Below are 23789 nucleotides of genomic sequence, written 5' to 3' on the forward strand. Positions count from 1 at the left end.
GGAAACCTGACCTGTAGCTACAGTTTGTCATACTGGGGCAAAAGATATGATCTGGCTTTCAGAGCTTGGCGCAGGGGCTATCACTATATGTGTCACAGTATGGGAGTGCAGAGAAATGAGTATATTGGACCCATCCTGCGCTGTTTTATTTTCTTAGACTTGAAGTATTGGAGCAGTGATACAAAGGAAATTGGAGCTTGCATTTGGGAGCTGCCATTGGCACAAATAAATAAAAAGCATAATGTTCAGCTCTGCAGACCAAGTCTCTAGTGTAGTTCTGTCCTTTCTTCAAGTTTGCTGGCAAATGTGAGTATGGGTTGATGCTGTGCAAGTTACTGCTGAAAATTAGCTCTTAGTGAGAGCAGAGCTGTGTCAGGGTAAAGGATGTCCTGTGTTCTTTCTACCTCTTTCCCCCACTTCATCACAAACTATTGTGTGGTTAGCAATTAATGCTTTAGAGTCTCGTTAAATTTCTTCCCTGTTTCTCTATGCAATGCTATAAGCATACAGTCACCCCGCGAAAGTTCATTCTGGTTTTTTATTGTAAAGTTTTTGTAATAGGGATGACTCAAATTCCCCAATGAAACTGAAGGACTTAATCTCTAGTTAGAACCTGTGATTGCTGTGACTTGGCAAAATTGTTTTTCTTCTGGTTGAAACGTCCTTTTTCAGTTGGGCGGAAGTTACTGTTCAAATTTTGCTTAGAGAAGAGGTACTGCTTGGAAAATGGCTTTAGTGAAATAGTCTAGTCCTATTCCAAGCTGTTGGCATGTACCCAAAGCTTATATCTCTAATCCATCCTTCTTGTTGGCTACTAATATACCATGTATGCAAAAAAATGCATGTTGCTCTTTTACAGGGTTCTGTTCCAAACAAGTTCTATGTGCATAATGATATCTTCAGATATGAAGATGAAGTATTTGGGGATTCAGAAGGAGAACTTGATGAAGGTGAGAAGAAATGTACGGGTAGAGTTTGCCTTTTTCTTGTTCCTCTAGCATGTATTATGGAGAGCTTTCCGAAGTGTCTAGAGGACATGGAAAGACACGAACTGTACTGCATTCTCATGGAGCGTAGTAATTTGGGAGGGGGCTGTGGCGGGGAGTTATGTTGCTGGAACTATCTGCTGGTCCAAAACGTTCTGTAAAATGAAGGTCCCGTAGTAGTACCTTATTCCTTGAAGGGCTGGACTGGCTCGTGGTAGATGAGGCTTGGCAGAGAATAGAAATCATGAGCAATAGTACTTTTGCTGGCACTATTTCATCAGGTAGACTTGATTTCTCTGATCAGTTGAACTTTACCTAGAAGTGATTTGAAGAAGAAAATCTAATTGGCTTTTCAAATATGACATGTAATTCACTTTCACGTCATCATCACATTCAGTAACTCATCTCTATTCAGGGGCTGAACTTGACCTGGGTGGTTTTTTTCCCCCTCTGTTCGCTGAGGCAAAGCAAATCAGACTACAACCAGAATGCATGTACATGGGTTCACTGGAGAATTTCTGGAATTTTTTCATCTCGGTTCTGCGGAACAAAGCATCTTAGGCAATCATCCTTGTATTTGAGGTTCATCTTTTTAGTTTTAGGTACTGGGATTTATGAGCTAGTAGTGCAATCTTTCTCCTTTACTGCCACTGTGTGAAAAGCATCTGCTGCTTTAAAAGACCCTCAAACCCTCTTCCCAGAAATTTCTAGCAGCAATATGTCTCTAGTTTCTCCTTTTTGTGAAAATGGTAAGAAACAAAGCCTCTTGAACAAGTGGAAAGGTCTTCTATCTTATCTTGCAGCTGAGTTTGCCTTATTTTGTTGATGAAGCTTTATTTTGATTACTACTAGTTTAATGTGCTTTTATTTTAAGTCTGGCTTGTGTACGCTTGCAGAGATGTTTAAGGAAGTCTTTCTTTTTGTGACAGAGTCTGAGGAAGAGGTGGAAGAGGAGCAGGAGGAAAGACAACCATCCCCTGAACCTGTGCAAGAGAATGCAAGCAGTACTTACTATGAAAATCATCCTGTAACGTAAGAAGTCCATTCTATTATATGAAGTTGCTTTTTTAGTGAAAATGACAGAATTGCTTTGGCTTCAGATTCTGGATGTGATTTAACAGGTAGTTTAGGAAACTACACTTGATAGGGATCTGTGTTATGTTAAGGTTATATCATTTTGAAACATTGCTTCTTGAATGGAGAGAGGAAGTGGGGGATGTTGTTATGTTTGTTAGTTGTTTTCTCTTCTGGTTTCAAATATGAGGTGAAAAGGTAGCAACTATGTTTCTGTACACACTTAATGGAGTCTTTGTTATGTAAATTTATAACAGTGAGTTGATATGATGTAATTTATGTGAACAGATGAGTTAACAAAGGGGTGGTTAATGATATGTTACTCCTCAAATTTGGGTAGCACTTGAAGCTGAGAGGAAGGTCTGCTTTTTGAGAAGTTGCTGTACAGCTCTATTGGAAGAATAGATCTCTATCCTGAGTGTCTTAACATCTAAGCAAGATGAGAGAAAAAAGTTTATTCGTGTTTTGTAAGAAAAATACATTTTAATTAAAAAAAAACCAACACACACCGACACACACACCCCAACACAAAGAAACAAACAACGCCAAAACCCTTTGCTTTTTTGAAACATAGGAATGCTTTTTAAAGGGTCAGAACTGACTTCATGGTTTTCTTGTTAAAAAAAACCCCACATATATGTCATCACTAGATGATGTCTGTTAAGTGCATCAGTGAAGACGCTAAACGCTGGTCACATAGTGCTTTTCATGAGAAATCTTACGTAAGAGGGGAGTCTGCTGGAATTCTGGTGGTGACTTGCTCAAGATATTGCAGGAAGTTTTTGATGCCTGAAAGCATTAAGTCAGGTCTTGGTTTTGGGTTACTGTGCCAATTGGAAAGAAGTTGCAAAGGCAACATTCACCAGATAGTCACTTAGGCATATGCTAACCTGTGGCAGGAGCTGCATAGGCAGAAGTATTTGCTATCAGTAAGCTTTTGAGATGGCTGAAGAGAGAAGTGAAGAACCTCAGGGCCCTTACATTTGGAACACACAGAGTAGAGAAGAAGTTGCCTGCGATTTTCAGTAAACAAGACTCACAGCTCCTTTCATAAGGACTTGTATGGGATTTTTGTAAATAAGCTGCGGGTTTCATTCCAAAATTGGCTTCATTTATGTGTATAGCTTAGTCTTCCATTGGTCTCTCACTGTGCTTCTATTCTGTTAGGAGCAGCAGTTCTTGAGTTTAGCACCTATGCCTTAAAAGGTTTATATGTCTGTGCGATTTTCACATTCTCTGCAGAGAATTGTAAAACATGTCTTTGCTTCAGCAGGAGTAAAATCTGGCTTTGTAGACAACTACAGGGGTATAGTTTAACTTCTCACAGTACTGGATATATAGGTACCATATGGTAGCAACTGGAAACAGAATGATCTTTTTAACACCAGCCTTTACCATAGCATAGCTTATAAAAAGTCATAAAATACAAAGCAATTGATAAGCTGCATAAAATGCATTTGATTATTGTAGCAATGGGATAGAGGAGGCGCTAGAAGAATCGTCTCATGAACCTGAGCCGGAACTGGAATCTGAAACAAAAACCGAGGAGCTGAAAGCAGAAGTAGAAGAAAAGACCCTTGAGGAGCTGGAAGAGAAGTCTCCATCTCCACCTCCTGTAGAACCTGTTTCACTACCACAAGAACCACCAAAGGTTAGTTAAAAGTCATATCTGTGCTTCTAGGTGCAGATGGTAAACCAGAGGATTTGGTTTTGGACTTAGCCCTTTTGAGTGGCCAGACTGGTACCTGTTTTCAGTGTCATGCTGTATGAACAGCTAGACTTGAACCTTGAACTTGTAAAAATGCAAAGTTTCACTAAAAAAGGAAATAATGTTATTTTTAAGCGCTGCTCAAGTCACCTATCATAAAATTAGTGCTCTGCTTGTAAAGTGTGCGTGTGTGTGGTTTTATGCATGTGTAAACCTTTTTAAATGTAGAGTTAACATATGCTAAGAAAACATTTCAGGCTACCACCAACAAAAATCTCATACAATGGGAACCACTGCTCTTCCTTGAAAAAACCATAATGCCTTGACACTTGCAAAATTGCTGGCCGTATAGGTTCAAAATCACTATGGGGGCATTGACTGTCTCCTTTAGAGGCAGGATGCCTAATCTTAAAAAACCACCGGGCATACCGTGCGTCATCTGGTGTGGTTACACTGAGGTAGTTTGAAAGAGATGGGAGGAACTGGTGAAAGCTGGAGAGAGGTCATTTTCTAGCTCCAGCGTGTCTCCCGTTTGGGTTTTTTCCAATCCTTTTTCTCTTTTCCATTTTTACTTCAAACTTCTGGCATCCTCTTTCTTTCTTTGTGCGAAGACACTTAACACTACAGGGTTTTCAGTCCTAGGTTTGGTTACATCATGGAAAGCAGTGATCGGGGGATGCTGAGGGAACTTGCCTCACTCAAGTAGCGGTAGTGGGCACGGTACACACTTGCACCACACCGTTGGAGGCCACAGATGGCTAGAACTGCAAATCCTTCTGTATCTTCGTTGTAATGCTTGCACAACAGTTATTTAATAGTCAGATATGAACCAAAAGTGTATTTTCAGCAGACGAGTTTCCCTGTAGGAATGTCAGTGGTTTGCCATGATTAGTAGCCTAGGTTTGTTGCATTTCCTGCAGGCTTTCTCTTGGGCTTCAGTGACCAGTAAAAACCTGCCTCCTAGTGGTACTGTTTCTTCCTCTGGAATTCCACCCCATGTTAAAGCACCAGTCTCACAGGTAACCCATCTGTGAACACCTTGGATTGTCTCATTACTTCTGCAAACTGCTTCAGTTTTTAAATTAACAGATCAATTTGTTTGACTTAAATTGCACAAATTAATTTTGTCTTAAATGTTAATGCACTCACCTTCTTGTCGCAAGCGAAGGCACGTACACGTAACAGGTGGAACTTTGGGTGATGGTGATGTTAAAATCTGTTCGTATGGAAAGAGGAAATCACTACTGAAATTTTTTTGACCTTTCTTAATGGGGTATGGTTTGGTTTACAAGGGAAAATAAAAAACAAAACAAAACAAAAAAAACAACTCCCCACAAAATGGTAGTTTTCTAAAGTGTGTTTGAAAGGTGTATTTCATTGGCGGAAGTGCCCCAGCAGTAAAAAGGGATAGCACCGTTTCTGAGAAGGTGCAAGATTGCCTTCTAAGGCTAATGTCTACAGAAGTGCACTGGATTTCATTATCCATTTATAATGAATTTGTCACAGAACCCTGTACCAACTTATGACTGTGGGAGGAATGGAAGGATTCACATTTCCTTGCCAGGACAATGCTGTCTTCCCATTCCTAGGTTGACTGGGTGAGGAGGGGAAAGAAAGTTTGACCGGGTGATAGCTCGTGTCCTGCACCTGCCAAGCTGGTGTGACACGGTCTGAGACTCTCAACTCAGCTGCCTTCATCTATATAAAGATCCTCAAAATAGAAAATGTGTGCTTTAACCTCTTCTGCTGACGCTGTGTACCAAAGCACTGTATGTTGTGGTAGCTCATGTCCAACCTTTTTGAAAGACTGCAATTTTCAGTAGGGTGGCTGGGTTATTGCAGCTGTTGCTTTTGCACTGATTTCTTCTCCATTTTTTACTGACAGAGAGGAACCTGTCTAGGATTGCCCTTCAGCCAAATGCATGTTAAAAAAGAAAAACAAACAAACAAAAACAGCAACAAAAAAAAACCCTCACAAAACCAGCACCTTGTATGGTGTTGCTTTTGGTCTGAGAGGGCTGTCATAGAAATCAGGTAGTGGCTATGTAACGGGAAGCCTGTCTTCATCAGCTTTAACAGGGCTTTTGAGCATTTAGATGTTATTTGAGCCATAAAAACTGTGGTTTTTCTAGTACAGCATAAATATTCGTTTTGCAAAACCAAAATTGGTTTTGGTTTATTTGCAGTAGAGAGAGCGGATTTTTGTAATATGACTGCAAAAATGAGTTAAAATTATCCATACAAGAGAGCCGAATATAGGTTATAGATGTCCCCTTGAACTCTCTCGTGTTGCCTCTGCAGCTTGTCATGCTTTCTGCTTTTTAGATTACTTTTGCTGGGACTTCATGTTTAAGTAATTCTGTGTGGAAGTTTCTGAACAATACTGAAGTGGCAAGAATTTCAACTCTCAGCTTTTCTGGAGACAGAACTAGTCAGTTCTTAGCTCCTTTTCTTGCATGCTTTTCAGACATGGTATACAGAAAGGTGGTAGAAAAGGCACCTGAACAGTTTGTACAATGGGTTACAGATCAGTAGCAGCTCTTTCCTGTTCTCTTGGATCCACTGATGCCAGATACCGTGCATGTAAACGGGGACAGTAGGTTGCACTAGTGGGTGGGTAGCTCCTTTGGGAAGCTGTTCTAGCCAGCATCAGCGATGTTACAAAGCAGCTGTTAACTGTCCTTCTCATTCCTTTCTGTGCGTCACTCCAGTTTTTCCCCATCTTTTATCAAGTTAAAAATACAGCTTCTGTAGTATGAACTCAGAACCCCTCCAAGGACTGTACATGTACTGTTTTGGGTATACACCAGTTCAGCTCCTGTTTACTTACAGCTGTGGAGTTAAACAAGTCAGCATTTCTCGCTCTTTTTCTTCTTGTGGGCAATTAGAAATCAACCTGCCTACACTGATAAATTGGGCCTTCTCTTTATAGCATTTTCAGATATTCTGACCTCCCATTTGTGTTAATGCATCAGCTGTCGTAGGCGTGCCGGAGGGGCGGAGGCAGGCAGGGTGCTCCCTGACTCTTGTCTTCTGGCTCAGAAGTGGCGAGTTCAGGGAGAGGTCTGTTTATAGACTCTGCATTCTCTCACCACCTTCAATCTGTTCGGACTCTGGATAGACTCTTCTGTAATCTATAGCGCCTTCGTGGAAGTGATTGGTGAGTGCCTTTACTAAGTTGTGTGGTCCACATTTGCCTCAGAGACAGTGTGATAGCTATCTGAGGTATGCATCTAACCTAGCTGCTGGAATTCTGGTGAGACGACGAGGGTTTTTTTTTCTTTTGTTTCATGTGAAGTGTGGTTTCTCGTTTGTTTGCTTGGCTAGTTGGTTCTTTGGATGTGTGCATTTTGATTATGGCAGTCATCGCACTCTAGAGAAATTTTTAAGCCTTTTAAGATTTAAAAAATAGAATTGTACCAGCCTTTGGAGCCACCTCTTCTCTTGCACCTTCTGTCCCATCCTTCTCTGTTTCAGGGGGTATTCAGTTCCAAAGTTGGTGAATAAAGGCTGGCTTGTGGCTGGTTTTGCTGTCATTTGCCAGTAGCATTGCTGTGGCAGAAGGAGGTCCCTTTCCCTCCCCATGTGAGCCCCTGAAAAGAAGGGACAATGTCACCTTTTCCTTAATTGTTCTCAAAGCTCCATTAGGCTGAGGTTTGTGGCACACTCGGCTCCTGGGCTGAGTGCTCCTTTAGTCGTTGTGTGTTGAAATCCGTATTCTGTGCCTTTCAGTCCACTTTGGGTGCTCTCTGTGAAATGAGAGTTGCAGTTAGCTGCTGCTTGGGTTGTAATGGCAGCCCCTAGTAGGCACTGAGGCGGTCTTACTCAGTGAAAAGGGATGGTACTGATTAGAAAGCAACTAATGAGATTAGCTGTTTGTTGTTTGTGTGATAGATGAGAAGTTCAGTGAAATGCAAAGCAAGCAGGGGTAAGGTAACTGTTCTTTGGGATTTAACAGAAGGACTTAAGTGATTTAGCAAGTCTTTGCTATGGTTGATGGAAGAACTCGAGTGTTTAAGCCTGATAGCCATTAAGTATCTAAGATATGGGGGTCTGCATCTATTGAGTTTTGCTTTCGAGGTACAATTTAAAATGCAGTAAAAGATTTGTGAGTACAAGATGGCAGGGGAGCTCCAGTGACCCATGAGGAGGTATAATGAAAAGACATTTAACAGGAAGGCTGATTTTTCTAGCTTATTCTTGGAATTGAAAAAATGATCCTAGAAATGTTGGAAGGACAAGGTAATGCCTAGCTGGGTAGAGCACGAGTGATCGGGGGGCTGAAACATTTATTTGGTGCGTAATACCTGCATGTGTCATGTAAAATACAGTCTTCTTACCCCTCTGAGGTGCTCTCTGGCTGGAACTGTCAGCTATCTTGAGACCTTAAAGGAAAATAAGGGAGATGTTTAACATAAACTACTTCTCTGCAGCAGTGTGGTCTTATAGCCGTTGTCCTTGTGTTTAATCTTCCTTGGAGCTTAGTGTTCCTCTTTATGCTCCTAAGGATAATTTTGTTTTTCTAAGATAAGAACTCAGCACAGCCGCAGCTGCTGAACTGTTGTACAGAAAATGGAATTTAAAAAATGTTGGAAATCGCTTCAGTAACCAACAGGCCGCGTAGAAATATTTTTAATTGTTCTGTCTCTTTTTCTCAAATTATCCTTGAAAGCATTTTTTGCTTGCAAAACATGGAATAGGTGTTCTAGTTCCTGAGAATACAAAGGGTGTACTTTGAGCATCACAGTCGTGACAACAGGAAAGTTGCAGAATATCCTCAGCAGGTAGTCTGTAGAAATTGTCATTTCAGGCGGCTTTACCGTATGGGAAATACTTATTGCACTTCTGAGGGCTTTTGTTTTGTTCTCCTCGTTCTTTTTGGTACTTTCCTTATAGTTGCTCTGCGCTCAAGGAAAAGAATCCCTCAGGGACTCGGACGGAAAATGTGATTTGCCCATCTGTTCCTGTTCATCTCGGACTGCCTCTAAATCCGTGAAGTTTGAGCTTGGCCTGAGGGAGCTTTATTTCATCTATATGGGGTTTTTAGTCAGGTTGAGGGATTCCTGAATAACGGAGCGTTGGGGTCTCAATGCCTGGTCAAACATGGAAAATTCACCTTAGCCATGTTTTGGGGAGACGCTCCGATTGAGAGATGTTTGCTTTGCACCTTTTAGCAGAGGTAACTGAACACTGCAGTCCTGGATTGGTACAGAGGAATTTATAGAGGTGAAAAAAATGTATTCCCAAACACATTGACATGGTTGTATATCTTCTGGAGTTCGTTTTGTGCATGCCACTTACCTGTGTCTTTTGTTTGTGGGGTTTTTTTTGTTTTGGTGAGTTTTGGGGGTTTGAGTATTTTTACTGAGCAGGTGTTTAATAATGCATGTTCTCCTCCTGTTTTAGCCAAGAGTTGAAACTAAACCTGAAGCTCAGTCTCAACCTCCTCGTGTACGTGAACAGCGTCCCAGGGAAAGACCGGGTTTTCCACCCCGAGGACCTCGACCAGGTAATGTGGATCAGCGTGCGTGTCTGCTTGGGACTAGTTAACGAGAGGTGCCTCCGCAGTGGGTCTTGTCTGTACCTGTATTATATTGGGCTGGTAATGAACTGTCTGATCCTACTGCCTTCAGCTAGAAACGGGGGAATATAATTTGGAGGCCAAGCTGGTGATGAGTTGTTGCAAAGATCAGGCATTATTTCCAAGCTTCTGTGTTGTTGAAATGTTTTTTAATAGGCCACTCACTTATATGCTTGAGGACTTTTCCTGTGGCTTGATGCAGTTCTGAAAAGCTGCTATGGAAATCTGATGGGATTCCCCCCCACACCCCCATGTCCTTGAATTTTGCTGAACCTTGGAAGTGAGAGCTCTTAAGTGCCTGTGGCTGCTTTGTTTTGGAAGAAAACCTTCCCACTGTGTCAACCTCAGTCAGTTAATAATCTTATACATGTTTTTCCATTCCACCTTGTGTAATTGTCTAAAATACTGTTTTCAGTTTAGCTGCCTCATGTTTGTCTTAGTGGATGAGCAGCCAGCTCTCTGCATTTTCTTACTCCTGCAGAGTATCTAAAACTGTAGGATGGTCTGGCTAGAAAACGTGCACGTTACTTGGCAGTCGTCAGAAGTGGCGTTGAGAGGTGAAAGCCTTCTGAGTTGCATTCATCAGTCCAGCCTGGTCGCTTGGCAAACTTCTGTGCAGCAGTGGGCAAAACCTATCTAGTCAAAGGCCCAGAGTTACGGGATGTTGATCAGTTCATCGTCTTCCCTAAGTGTGAAAATAAGTCACGAGTTCTAAGGGGAGGGGTGGTATTTGCGGTGATCCTTAAGTGGTAGTGTAAAGCTGGCAGGAGCTGGCAGAGCGCTGCCTGCAGAAATGGTTAAGTCTCAGTGGCTGTCAGCACCACCACCAACTCTAGCTAAAATTGGTTCTAAGGAAGGTTTTCAGTGCATACCAAATAGTGGTATGGATTGGGATTAAAAGTGCTTTTGGCTTTGATCGGTGCAAGTATATTTTCACCCGGGGTCAACGCTGAAACTGAAAGGATTTAAGGCACTGAGAAAGAACTGTGACGTCTGTTACAGGTTAACATTTCTTGGTTTTTTTAACATGTCATCTGCAGCAGGGAGCAAAAGCTGCAACTTGTGGCTAAATCAAGCTGCGAATCTGCATTTCTACTACTCTTGGATGTAATAGAAGTCATGCAGAAAATGTGTAACAAAGCCCGAGTCTTTTAATTTCTGATCTTAGGCTGGGGCGTAGCAGAGGCAGGGCAGAAAAAGCTGAAATCTCAGTGGACCAAATGGTAGAACTTCAGCCCTATGGTCTTATTTTCAAAGGAAGTCAGCAAACTGTTTTATCTGTTGAAGGAAACCTTTCCAACGAGCTAGCAAGGTTGCTGTAAATGGGCTTGTAGGGGAAGCAGAGGAGAGAAAGGGGTACATACCTACAGAGTAATACCTCAGGTACAAAAGGGCTAACAGTGCGCTACTGTCATGCTGCATGGCAGGTAATGATTTAGTAAGGGTGATACTGGGACAGATTTTATCTTGCACGCTGCTAAGCGTACTGATACTTTGGCTGAGCTGGAGAGAACATAAGGAACTCTCACTTGTGTCTGGGGCAAAATGGTGGAAGAAGAAAGTCAGAAGAGGTGATGGCAAACATTGTTTTTAATATGAGTGCCAAAGTAAGGATACTGTTACTGTGCTACGGAATTGATGAAGAGCTGACTTAAATCCAAATCTTTTTAAAAGTACGATTTAATGGGTAGTGAGCTCCTCTTCAGTATGATGATTTAAGATATAACAAGAACCTCTTGAACAAATTTCCCCAGTATGCTAGATGTTTTAGTTAACATGGATTTTTTTAACCTAACCAGGGAAACCACACGAAAAGAAAAAAAATACTTTGTGGTATTATTACAAAATTGTCAGGACTATGTAAAGAGGGAGATAGTATCCTCCCTGCTGTGTCACCTATGGTAAACATAAGAGCAGAAGGTATAGAAATTTTTGAGTGAACGTGCTTGGTGCTGTTTGTAGATGTGTTCATCGGAATCTACACACATCTTCTAACCTCAGTGGCTCTGCCTTCTTCTTTCCGTTGATGACAGGGAGGGGGGACATGGAACAGAATGAGTCGGATAATCGTCGAATAATTCGCTATCCAGACAGCCACCAGCTCTTTGTTGGGAACTTGCCGCATGATATCGATGAGAGTGAACTGAAAGAGTTCTTCATGAGTAAGTAGCAATTTCAGCTGCAGAGACTAAGAAGAAAAATGACGTTGAAAAGTTACAAAACCTTCACTTAAGGCCACACAGGGGAACTTTTACATGATGTGACACTACAGGTGTTGTCTGGAACAAGCCGAGGGGTGGTAGAGCTGGCAGTGTGTTTTTTGATTAACATTGCTTTTCCCTTGTGTTTTCCCAGGCTTCGGAAATGTGGTAGAACTTCGTATAAATACTAAAGGAGTGGGAGGAAAACTGCCTAACTTTGGTTTTGTGGTATTTGACGATTCTGAGCCGGTCCAGCGAATTTTAGTTGCAAAAGTAAGTATCGACGCTTACTTTTAGAGATCCTTTTAAGCTGAAAATCGAGTACGTAACCTTTTCAAGGGCATCGCGTAGGTCTCTGAATTCTGCGTCCTGGGGTGAGAAAAAGGAGTGAGGTTATTTGTGGTTGTGACTTGAGGAATTGGAGAGGAGAAAGCAGTGGTTTTCATTTCTAGTATGTGGGAGTGAGACCTGGCAGAGCAGTTCTTCAGGAACTTTAGCCCTGAAGTGAAAAGGCGAAAGCCGGCAGTGAAGAGGCCAAAGACAACCCTGCCCTTACTTGAGAAAGACATTTTAATTCCTTGCATGCCAAATGAACTTAGAAGTGCTCTTCCATTTACTGTAGACCTCTAGGGCTAAGGTTGTGTGCTGCAGGGAACCGTTAACAGTTAATTTTTGTCTTCCGCTTGTAAGCGAAGGTAGGCTGAGGCATGCAGTGAATGCAGTGTTTTCGTATGCCTTGTGTAAATGGACTTTGTGAAATGGTGACTAACGTGTGCCTTGAACACTTTTCCCTATAAGCCTATTATGTTCCGGGGTGAGGTGCGCTTGAACGTAGAAGAGAAAAAAACAAGAGCCGCTCGTGAAAGAGAGACCCGAGGTGGAGGCGATGATCGTAGGGATATTCGTCGCAATGATAGAGGCCCTGGGGGTCCCCGTGGAATAGTGGGTGGTGGCATGATGCGAGACCGTGATGGAAGAGGACCCCCTCCGAGAGGTGGCATGGCACAGAAACTTGGCTCTGGACGAGGAACCGGGCAAATGGAAGGCCGTTTCACGGGACAGCGTCGCTGAAATCTCCACTCTGGGCAGACAGTCTTGGCAGTGGTACATTATCCATCGTGTTTGCATTCTTGTTAATTTTTTTTGGCTTTGGAATGTGACACAGCCCTTCTGATAATTTCTTTGATGTGAAAGCATCCTTTGGTTTCCAGTTTAAATTGAGGTGGACGTTCTTTCCCCAGTTTCACAACAGGAGTCACACTGTTAATTTATAAATGTAGACTTGGAGAATTGAGGACTGGAAAAAAAAAAAAAAAAAGAAAAAAAAAGACCGGTTAACTATCTGCAACAAAAGTGAACTAAAGGACATGCCCAATAGAATTCAGGTCCTTTCAGTCAAAAACCCTCTGCTGCACATTTTGTGTAAGTGTTACTGTTTCTGCCTATTACTGTTGGAAACACAAATAGTGCAATTTGTGCAATTGGAGAAGCTTGCCTTTTTTTTTTCCTTCTTAGAACACTCGGCTCCAAACAAACTCGTGTTTACGCGCTCATCAAAATGCACTAATGGGTACTCTGAACTCATTTATATTGACACCTGCAGGAGGCATCGGAGGAAAAAACTTTCATCCTCTTATTCAGACAGAATAGCTTGTGAAACGATGCGGGCATCTGATCTGCTTGCTGTGACCAACATATGTACACACACAAACCTTAATAAGACTACAAGTTTATTCCAGAAGAAATCCATTTAGCTGTAAACTAAACAGAACCCAGAGTTTCAAAGTCGTAGCCCTGAGTACGCAACAAGTTTGATAGCTCATGTCAGGTTTTCTATCTGCCCCTCTTCAGTACAGGGATGGCTGCTCAACACACTCCTCCTTCCCCTTTCCCCTTCGATAAGCATTGTACAGTGAAATTTGTCTTGACTGTATTTGAGTTCTCTGGTAATGTAATAAGCATGATGGTGCCTTCTATGAATACATCATTCCAGTCTTGCTGGTGATTTTGTACAGTATAGTGTATGAATTACTGTGCTGCAAAGCCAATCGGCTGCAAAGCATTTAAAGGAAGTCATTGAAAAATTGTATTAAAAAAAATTGCAGTATCTTTCAATCAGTAAACGTTGCTAAAATTATCATCCACCTTGCTCTTCAATTAACAAGTTCGCCTGTTTTTTTGCAGAGGGGGGGAAGGGAGGAAGAAGGCATCCAAGTAGTCTCCAGGTTGTCTTTTCTCTTTTAACAATGTGAAAGCTAAAGAAAACGGAGTTGAAATCTCTTGGATGTGAATTTCGGAAGTCAGTCAAGAACGGTGAATGCTTTTGGCCAGCTTGTAATCGGTAGAACTGAGCATCCTTTGTGAGGGTGAGCTTATCAAACGAGGATACTGCAATTTTCCAAGAACAAAACAGCAGCTCTTAAGTAATTGCATTTTCCAGTTGCACTTTTTAAAAAACTCTTACTCATTTTGCACATAACTCTCAGCTGAAGTTGACACTTACGTGGCTCCGGACTGAAAGATAGAAAGGAGACATCCTCTTCTTCAGTTTGACTGGTGGGTTTTTTCCAGTGGAGAGGTCTGTTTCTGGATGACGTTCTGGAGCGCATTCCCATAAACTGCAGCTGCAGCAGACAGTACGGTTCGGCTCGATGCCGGGGCGTGCAGCAAGCACCCGGCTCTGAGGCGTCAGGAGTAAAAGTGTGGGGGGGGGGTGTTTGCGTGTGCGTCTGTGCAAAAGTGTGACCACTTAAAGCTGCTTCTAAGCATGGAAGACCTCCAGTAAAATACTGGCAATTTCAAGCAAAAGCAGATAGGGCATCATAGCAATCTGTCTCTGGATTATGCAATCATTTGCTGTTTTCGAGTAAGTTGGAAGATTTTGCACATATTTTTCTGATACGTTAGGCAAAGTGAAGTGGCATCTGTCTGTTTTCTCCCAGACTCGAGGTCTTCTGTGTTCGATGGTAAGTCTTGCACTATTTTCATACATTTTTTTCTGGGGCACATTTCTACCAGTTTCCATTTTCATATTTCAGTTTTTTGTTGAAGGTCTTGCATTTTCAGCTGTTACCTGGAAATCTGTAGTACTTGAACTGCTGGCCACACAACACCACTACTTTAGGCTTGAAGCCTTCGGACAAATTGCTGTCATGGGTTAGCAGTTTGCCACCAGTGTGTTTTGTGTAGCCTTTTTTTTTTTTTTCTTTTTTTTTTTTTCCTTTTGTAGTACTGTGGTGTTTTGCTGCCACCTAATTCAGTTATATGGCAGATGGCACTGGGAATAATCTCAACAACAAAAAACGGAGTATTAAAAAGAGCTACTGAGCCATTCTGCTTTCTGGCTTGCTTCTTGTTTAATTGACATGAACAACCATTGGAGCGTCATCCAGAGAAGTTTACATGGTGATAGCTCACCTGCTGTACTGTGGACTCTTACGTGTTCTCGACCCTCTCGATAGTAAATGTACCTCTTAGAGCAAAGGAAGGGATTCACTGACCATTACTGTTAGTTGCTGATTTGTGGATGGTGGGAGTATTTTGTCATTACGGCTCTATTTCAACAAACTTGGCTGACCATCTTGGCTTTAGTAGGTATACAAGACAGTGGATTACCATCTTTATTGCTGTAACGTGTCAAGCATTATATGCTAGTAGATTCTAGTTTAATTGTTGCAGGTGGAAAGTATTTTTACTTTTAAGTTTCCATTCTGAATGTGTTTTGACTAAACATACCAATAAACTACTGATGTCTGCAGCATTTATCCATGTCCCTAATTCTCTTGAATGCAGGTCGCTGTAGAGCACTGTTTCATCCCTTGCTGTACAGAAAATGCTTTCTTAAGAACATTGTTGCTGGCTTGTCAGATGGCGGTGGGAAGCCGTAGTAGCGCAGCGTCACATAGTTTGGTTGAAGTGTTTGACTCGAGTGGAGTCCATGAGCTCTGGTTTGCCTTGGCTGTATAAACTCCTTTCCTGGGACGCTGGCTGGAGAAGACACAAGGGCCGGAAGCCCTGCCAGTGCCCCTGAGAAACTGTGCCTGGGCCCCTCGTGGCTTCTGAGGGGTCCTGGCTTGGGTGGCTCCGGCTCCAGAGCTGAACGGCAAGGAAATTGGACGTGCTGTGTTCGTGTCACAGGTGGCCGGCCAAGCGTCGCCCTCGGCGCAGGTCTGTCCCCTCGATCTGGCGGCTCCTCTCGCCTTGGGCCGTGCACGGTCCAGAGAGGATGTGAGCACCTCTCGGACGTGTCCCAGATGGGATTCCTGCGCGCCCCACCAGGCGGTGGGGGCTGCGGCGTCCGGCTTTGGGGGTAAACCTTGAACATGAGCTGAGTTGTCTTAAAAACACAAATCTGGAGTTGCTTGCTCTCAACTTTAGCGTTGCTTGCTCTTGATGCTGTGGAACTGATTGTCTTACTGCAAGATAATCCCTGTTTTTTCCTTTCTTGTGTTTGGTGGCATTGCCAGTGCTGGCATTTACCCAAAAAGGTTGGTGGAAGAGTTATTCTTGCACTGCTTGTAGATAAATTGTGTCTGAGTCACAGAATCTGTGTGGAGCTGTTGTGCTCTGGGTGAAGTTCGTGGGAGCTGCTGTCTGCTGCATCTTGAAGTCCTCTGCCGAGCGTGTGTCTTGGCTGGAGTATTTTCTGCTAAATGGCAGTTGGGAAGTCTCTGGAAAGTTGTGTGAGTTGAAATACTGGAATGAAAAAATGAGATCCTGTAGAAGAGCCCGAAGCCCAAGTCACGAAAACCTCCTCTGAGGAGCAGCCTCCACAGCTAGGAGATCTGCTGGCACCAAAGATGCCCAAAGAAACACAGTCCCCTGCTGAGGGCCTGGAGCATTCGGATCTTCGTACTGCTTTGTGAGGTAAACTGTGGCAGCCTGCAAACCCCTGCTTACCTGGGGCTGGGGAGGAGGTGGCAGAGAGAATGGTACCTGCAACCAAACAAGGTGGGCCAGGACAGAGTTTCACTTGTGCCGTGAAGTCTTAAGTCTTTAAAATAGTTCAAGAGCACATTTGATCAGCACCTGAGCTGATGTTCAGGCTTTGTGAATGACTCTGCATAATGATTAGCCTGTACTTTTTTTTTTCTTCTTCTTCTTCTTTTTATATGGTTGAAATGGAGCAAGGTAAAAGTCGGTCCATACGCATACCAGAGTGATGGCTGGGGGGCTTTTAGTGGAGATAAAAAAGTGAGGAAATGCCAGGGGGCAGATGAAGGATGTCAGCGAGCAACAACACGTTCAGTTCCCTTGGTGGTAACCACGTGCAGACACAGCATGCTCTGAAGTGCCATTATAATTATTTGTGGACATCATTTTAGAAAGGCCTTTGCAGTCACCACGATAGCTGGAGTTTTGCATTTCATGTGGAGAAATACAGCTTGGAAAAGTGGATTTATTGGACAAGGTGGAAGAAGATAGCAGGCTGCCTGATAATCCTTGGGAAAGCTCCTCTTGGTGTCTGTGGTTAAAGTTTGGTTTCTTGCAAGGGGAAGAAAACCAGCTTGGGCCCTCTGTGTAACCTTTCACTCCTGTTCTGACTGTTGTCTCCTGGGCTTGAGCTGAAGTGAGACATCTCGGTGATGGTGCTTCTGATGCCATCTCTGCAACACTTGCTGTTCCCGCTGACAGGTGGGAACAGTGGGAAGTGCAGCGTGCCTGCGGGCATGTATTTTTGCATGTGTAGGAATTTAAATTGAGAACAGCTTTTGCAGGTGCTGACGCGATGCTCTCCTAGGCGGCATTATTGCAATGCTATTTTAATGGCAGACCCTCCCATAACCTTGAAATCCTTGACTCCCCTGAGAGGTAAGGTACAGGCATTAAACTCAGAGTTGGTAAAACAAGGCATCACGAACCGGTGGGTTTCATGGCCCCACAGGGACCTTAATAGCCCTGTTGCGCCTCGCAGCATTTGCAGCAAGTGAGTCCCGAAATTGCTACTGAAATGCGTCGGACAACGTGTTGTTGCCGTGTTTGTCCTGACAGACATGCGAACTTGCAGGAGCTGTTGTGTCAGCTCTCGGCCGCTGTGACCTGCCAGCAGCAGGTAGGGAGCATGTGCGCTCTGCCAGGAGCGCAGGGGAGGGAGAGGGAGGTGAGGGGTGTCAGGGGGTCCGTTTGGGATACGGAGTAGGTGATTATGTGGATGATCAGGATCAGGTCCCCTCTCTGGCTCTGCTTGGCAAAGAGAAGAAACAAGGGCCGGTCTGGGGGAGCCCGGCTGCAGCTCTGCCGTAGCCGCTCCTGCAGCATCGCAGGGTGGGAGCCGTACCGCTGCCCTGGGCTGAACCCCTCGGCGGGAGCAGCAAGAGCTGCTGGCCTTTCCCTGTGACGCAAGGAGCAGGTTGGTTTTTCCCCGACGTGTCGGCCGCTCCTGATCTGCGCCCTGCACTCCGGACGGGCGCAGCACCCTGCTGGGGGCGGGGGGCTAAGGCCATGAGTCCTCAGGCCTGATGTGAAGATCTCCAACCTCCAGAGCATGGCCTAAGAGATGGAGTAAAAAATGGTATTTTCGGTGTTGGGAGAAGAAAAATGGTGCAGGGGGAAGGAGGCCAGAGGAAGGATGGGGTCTGCACAGCAGCCTCAGGCCCCCTACGCTGCAGCAGTGCTCTGCATCCACGGCGCTCCTCCCGTGCAAAGCAGAAATGAAGAAAAAACTCGGAACGTAAAACACGTCTAGGCTCAGGTTGATGCTCCCCTGTGCTCAGCTGCGACGCAGAAATTGGCGCCTTCAGCCGAGGGGCGGCTGCAGGGGGGGAAGACGGGGGACGGTACGGGCACGGCACGCTGCAGCGCCGCCCGGAGCCAGCAGGGGCCGCCAGCGCGCCGCGCCATCCCCTGCGCCGCCACGGGGGCGGAGCGCGGAGGGCGCCGCTCTCCGCTACCGGGGAGGCCGGGAGCGGAACCGGGGGTCCCGGGGGCGGCAGCCGCGTGCGCGCAGGAGCTCGGCGAGGCCCCTTTTGAACTCGGCCCGGCGGGACCGGGCGTGCGGAGCGGCCCTGGGCACCCGCGGCCCCGCCCGCCTGTCTCGGCTCCGCGGCCCCGAGCGCGGAGAGGAAGCCGGCGGCCGTCCGCGGGCCGCCCGCCCGGCGCCTCTGCGGGGGATAAAGACGCGTCACCCGGTAGAGGAGGGGAGCAGGCGGTGACCCGGAGCCGCGCCTGCGACCACGGGAGCGGTGTTACCAACCCTGGCGCCGTTTGCTCAGACCCGGCCCGCGAGAAACCGTGCGCCGGGGGCTGCCGGCCGGAGCTGCCGTGAGGATAGGGCTCCTCCCAGTCACAGCCACCCGGCTGCACCTGCAAAATCGGGAAAACCTGGGGAAAAGCTGCGCTATTGTCCGTGCCTCCAAATGAGCGTCAGGCAGGGCTGAGCCTCGTTACCGGGAGGCCCTGCCCGGGCAGCCCTGCCCGGCGCGGCTCAGCTCCTGCCCCGGGCTCGCCAGACGCCGGCAGAGCCGCTGCGGGGGAACCGGGAGAGCCACAGCTGCAGGTCAGGTTGGGAAGGGGCTGATGGGGACCGAGGGGCGCGGGCGGGGGGACGGGGGAAGAAAAGGGGGCAAAGCCTCTACTGCGGCCCCGGGCGCAGCCTGCCCAGGAGGAGCCTCCCGAGGGGACACTGGGGCTTTGCTGGCCCAGAACGCTGCAGCCAGCAGGAGGGCAGGCTGGGCCCCTGTTGCATGCCCTGCACAGAGCAGAGGACGACAGCGTTCACATGCAGCCCTTAAACCTTTTAAAAGTAGTGTTTGCATTCACTAATGGGTTTTGTTGCCTGCAGGGAGCTAACGTGGGAGGCGTACAGGAGTCCCGGCTGCCGGTAGGAGCCTCTGCGCAGCCCAGGCTGGGGATGGCCGGGAGAACGGAGCAGGGATGTCCCAGCTGGGCTCCTTGCTCGCGCAGACCTGCCGTGACTCGGGGAGGGGCATTCGTACCAGGCTCCCCCGGGCATCAGGGTAAAGCGACAGGTAAGTCGCCTCTTGCTTGGCTGTGGTGTGGGCTGGGAGCTCCCGCTTGAGCGAGAGCTTCCGAGCTTCATCCTCCCAGCTGCAATGCTGGCGGCTGCTTCTTCATGACAGGTTTTTTTTTCAGTGCAGGCAACACGGCAGGGGAGCAGCTGACTGGCAGGAAGGTTCAGCCTGGGCCAGGGTGAGGAGCACGGCCCTGCCACGGGAGGATGAGCCTGGGCCAGGAGCATGGCCCTGATGCTGGGGGACGCCGATATGGGAGGAAATGTCTGGTGAGCGTGCTGAAGCGGGCGGCCAGCTGTGCCGTGCTCTGGGGGCATTGGGCAGGGTCAGGCATGTGGCAAGACCCCAAACACCCGTGAGCTGAGGAAGCCATGTCTGGCTGTGGTTGAGGAGGAAAATATGCTACGCTTCTGGCTTCTGGTGCTGATGCCAGTCCTGTCCTGGGACAGTTGGGGGCTGGCACCGCTCCTGGGCTGCGGTGGGGTCAGGGTCGGGCGCCTCGCATTTCCGTTGTGCCCAGCAGTTGCTTTGGATGAAAACGTTTTTGCTTGTGGCTTCCGGTAGTGCTGTGTGTCCTGCTGCAGGGCGGTTTGGGGCTGTGCCAGCAGCACTCCTGGGTAGGGGCCCTGGCTGCAGTGGGGCCAGGCCAGGGACTGGGGCTGCACCCCACAGTTCTGGGACCAGTTGCTGTGGGGGGAGCTGAGGGAAGCTTCTGTGCCAGCGCCATCCCAGGGCGGTTTTTCCCCACGCCATCAGCAACTGCCCAGCCTGCACCCAGCAAGCGCTGGTGCTCTCAGCCACAGCTGCGCTGAGGACAGCCCTGTCCTGCTCCCCCATGGGGCTCCGGGTTGTACTGGGCCATTCCTGAAACTCACTTGGCTTGGTTCACCTTTATTTGATGTTTACTGTATTTGATGTTTAGCACTTTCGTTGCTTCAGCTTTAGTTGATGTTTAGTGCTGGGCTTGGCAAGGATATTTAGCAGGATGCGAAGCGCAGCCTGTGGCTCCCCCAGTCCTGCTCCTGGGCAGGGGCAGGGGCAGGATGGCGGCCGGGGGGGGCGAGTGCTGTGCCAGGCTGGGCCGTGGATGGGAACAGCCTGTCCACAGTCCCAGTATTGCTCAGTGTCGTTTTGTGCCTGAAATGCTCCTTGCTGAGCAGAGGGGTTGCAGCAAGGTGTGTGTTCTCACCTTCTCTTCTGGGGAGGAATGAGGTTTTTTGGGTTGAGCCCTGAGCTCTCCCGTTGTCATTTCTCTGTCCCCGTTGCCTGTGTGCGGTGCTGGGCAGCTTCTGCTGAAAGTGAGGGGCAGGCAGACAGTCATCTCCTGTGGGTTATGTGGGGCAGTGTGGGGCTGTGCTATGTACCCCGGGAGCTCTGACCAACTGGTTTCGCTGCCCTTTTGCAGGTATAGACAAGATGCTGATGCTGCCTTGCCCACCACCCTGTCCCAGGAGACCTGGGGGGACCCCCACCTCACTTCTGCCCTCAGCACTGGGATTGGGTGAGACCCTCCATGCAGCGAGAGGCACATGGCAAAGATTTAATCCCTGAGGGAAGAGGACGGGCTCCCTGCTTGCAGAAAGATGACTTGCCTCACTGCTGCTTGGAGCTCATTGTTGAGGACAGCGCTGTCTGCGCCTGCCTCGGAGTACAGATCCACCTGATGGACACCCTGGCTTGTTACAGCTCCAGCCACAAGATGTTCCTGCTAATAGTTGCTCCTTCCTGTAAAGAGCTGCAGGTAAGCTTAGCTTTCCTTAACAGAGGCTATGGAGAGCAGACGCTCTCCTGTTCAACCGTGCTGGGAGTGCAGCCCTGGCTGACAGACATGACAGCTTGTTACAGGTCCAGCCAAACAGCAGCTCCGGATAAGAGATGTTCCTGCTTCTTACAACTCCTGCTGACAGACTCTCCAGCATGTTACAGCTCAGGGTATTTGAAGCCACAAGTAATTTCAATTCCTGCTGCTTCTTTCAGCCTGAGGTAATTTGAGGTGCAGCTTGTTGACGCTCCAGCTGGTTTCGGCTCCAGCTCTGGCTGATGGATGCTCCAACTGCGAAAGTGATGAGGCTTCTTGTTATCAACTTTGACTTAATAAATGGTCCCTCTTGTTATAAGCCAATTAAAGCTCCAGCTAATTGCAGTAATCACGGCTGTTGGCAAGGTCGTAAATCAATCACTGTCACAACTTGTATATGAATATGAACTGTCATACTTGTACATTTTCTAAATATGGATTAATAAGTTAATGACTATTCCAGTGGTTGTACATACCTTGAATAAAGAGTTGGAAACCGACAGTGAAAAGCACCTTTTCGCCCAGAGACTATCTCAGACGTTTAATTCGGCCTGGTGCATGCCGGCCTCCCAAGCTTTGGGGACCAACGCGACCAGACCCCCACCTCCGGTGGGGGTCCACGCACCCTGCCCACCCCCACCCCCCATATCCCACCTGGACCCCCCCAACCCCCTCCCCCCACCATCTCCCCACTGCCCCCACCCCACCCCCCTGAAGCCTCTGTTTTGGGGGCTGAAAACAGCTAACTGAGCGTCTCTTTCCAAGTCCCAAAAACACACCACTTGGGTGGTTTGGAGTTTGGTTTCTTCCCCCCATCCCAGATATGCAGGACTTAGCCTGCATTTTCAAATGAAGAAAACGCATGACTTAGTCTTTTTCTGAGCTTCTGAAAGGCAGTGCTCACCCTCTGCATTTGAGTCCCCACAAACACAGCACTTAGTATCCATTTTCCAAGCTGAAAAACAAAGAACTTAAGGTTTTTTTTCTGAGCTGTGAAAACTCAGGACTTAACCAGCATTTTCAAGTGCTGAAAATGCATGACTTAGTCTTTTTTTGAGGTTCAGAAACATAGGGCTCTTTCTTTGAGACCCACCCCCAGAGCTTGTTTTCAAGGCCCAAAACTGCAGCACTTGGTCTCTGTTTTCCAAAGGTGAAAACGCAAGACTTGCTATCCATTTTTTGTCCCAAAAGCACAGGACTCAGTCTCCCTTTTCAGCTGCTGAAAATGCATGACTTCTTCCTTTTCTAACCTCCAAAACCAACCCACTCAGAATCTTTCCAAGCCCCCAAAACACAGCACTTCATCTTGGAAGTTGAAACCCAACACTCAAATTCTGTTTTCTGACCCCCTGTGTGATGTGATGTCTGGGGGGGGGGGGGGGGGGGGGGGGAAATGCAGCCCACCCACAGCCCAAGGGCCCCAGATGCAGTTTTGGGGAGTGCTTGGGAACTGGGGTGGAGGCACCCTGCCTGCAGGGAGGGTACACTCCGGTGTCTCTGGAGGGCAGCAACAGCGTGTTGTAGGGAAACACTTTATTCAGCTTTATTTCACCACCACCACCGCCCCACAGCCTCAGCCCCCCACAGGGAGCCTTGCCCGGGCACCCCACAAGCACAGCCCAGCTGGGCAACGAAGGCTACAACCCCCTTCCAGGTGAATATTCCCCCAGGGGGAACGCCGTCGTCCGTCCGTCCGTCCACCCCCGCTCCAAGAGCCCCCGCCGGCCGCAGCCGGGGCCCTTCCCCGCCCCTGCGGGCACCGGGACCCGCCCGCCGCCGCTGGAGCCCCCCCCCCGGCCACCGCCGCCCGGCCCCAGCGAGGAGCAGCCGGGGACGGCACGGGGCTGCCCCTGCCCCCGCTCCCTCCCGGCCGGACACGGGCTCGGCCCCAAACCCCCCCACAACGACCCCGGGACAGCTGCCTGCCCCAGCAGAGCAGAGCCCGGACCCGCCCGCGGCGGCTCCAGCCCCGGCCATGTAACGCGCCCGTCCCCGCGGCCCCTCACCTGCTCCGGTGGGGCTGCCGCCGCCGCCGCTGCCTCCCGGCCCGCAGCGAAGCAGAGCACAAGACAACGTGCAGCCGCCGCCGCCGCGGCTCTTTTGAGGCCGCGCAGGCGCCCCCGCCCCGGCACCGCCCCGGTGACGGCACCGCCCCCGCGTAGGCACCGCCCCCGCCCCGGCACCGGCTCCGCCCCCGGGGAGCCCCCCCCCCCCCCCCCCAACCCCTCTCCCAGAGAAGGGTCCCGCCGGCCGTTCGCGGGGCGCAGCCGCCCGCCGGGCCCGGAGAGGTCTCGGGGGGCTGTCACCCACGCCGGGAGACACCCGGCCGTGCCGGGAGCCTGGGGGGCGGTCCTGGGGCTGCCCCGGCCCCCGCAGCCGCTGCCCCGCGGCCCCGCCGCCGATGTCTCCGCGGAAACCCGCGGGGGCGGGGGGGGACGACAAAGCGCAAGAAGTGGTCAACGACGTGTTTA

General features: G+C 48.1%; 1 protein-coding gene across 5 annotated transcripts in view; it reads left to right on the plus strand.

Moving 5' to 3' along the window:
• G3BP2 (G3BP stress granule assembly factor 2) overlaps nucleotides 1-21812 on the plus strand; it is a 37817-nt gene extending 16005 nt beyond the window's left edge. Inside the window, exons 5-15 of one of the 5 annotated variants that reach the window (XR_012652149.1) lie at nucleotides 860-950; nucleotides 1916-2018; nucleotides 3531-3711; nucleotides 4689-4787; nucleotides 9175-9277; nucleotides 11383-11511; nucleotides 11705-11823; nucleotides 19331-19517; nucleotides 19642-19789; nucleotides 20926-21261; nucleotides 21356-21811. Coding sequence is in view for 2 of the 5 variants with exons in the window: in XM_075039593.1 (XP_074895694.1) it covers nucleotides 860-950; nucleotides 1916-2018; nucleotides 3531-3711; nucleotides 4689-4787; nucleotides 9175-9277; nucleotides 11383-11511; nucleotides 11705-11823; nucleotides 12349-12621 (1098 nt within the window). In the remaining 3 variants the exon portion in view is untranslated. Of the gene's footprint in view, nucleotides 1-859; nucleotides 951-1915; nucleotides 2019-3530; nucleotides 3712-4688; nucleotides 4788-9174; nucleotides 9278-11382; nucleotides 11512-11704; nucleotides 11824-12348; nucleotides 15315-19330; nucleotides 19518-19641; nucleotides 19790-20925 lie in introns of those variants that run through there. The other 4 variants (XR_012652150.1, XR_012652148.1, XM_075039593.1 and 1 more) reach the window with 4 other exon arrangements.
• Nucleotides 21813-23789: the final 1977 nt, after the last annotated feature.

This window comes from Buteo buteo, chromosome 1, assembly GCF_964188355.1.
Source record: "Buteo buteo chromosome 1, bButBut1.hap1.1, whole genome shotgun sequence".
NCBI lineage: Eukaryota > Metazoa > Chordata > Aves > Accipitriformes > Accipitridae > Buteo > Buteo buteo.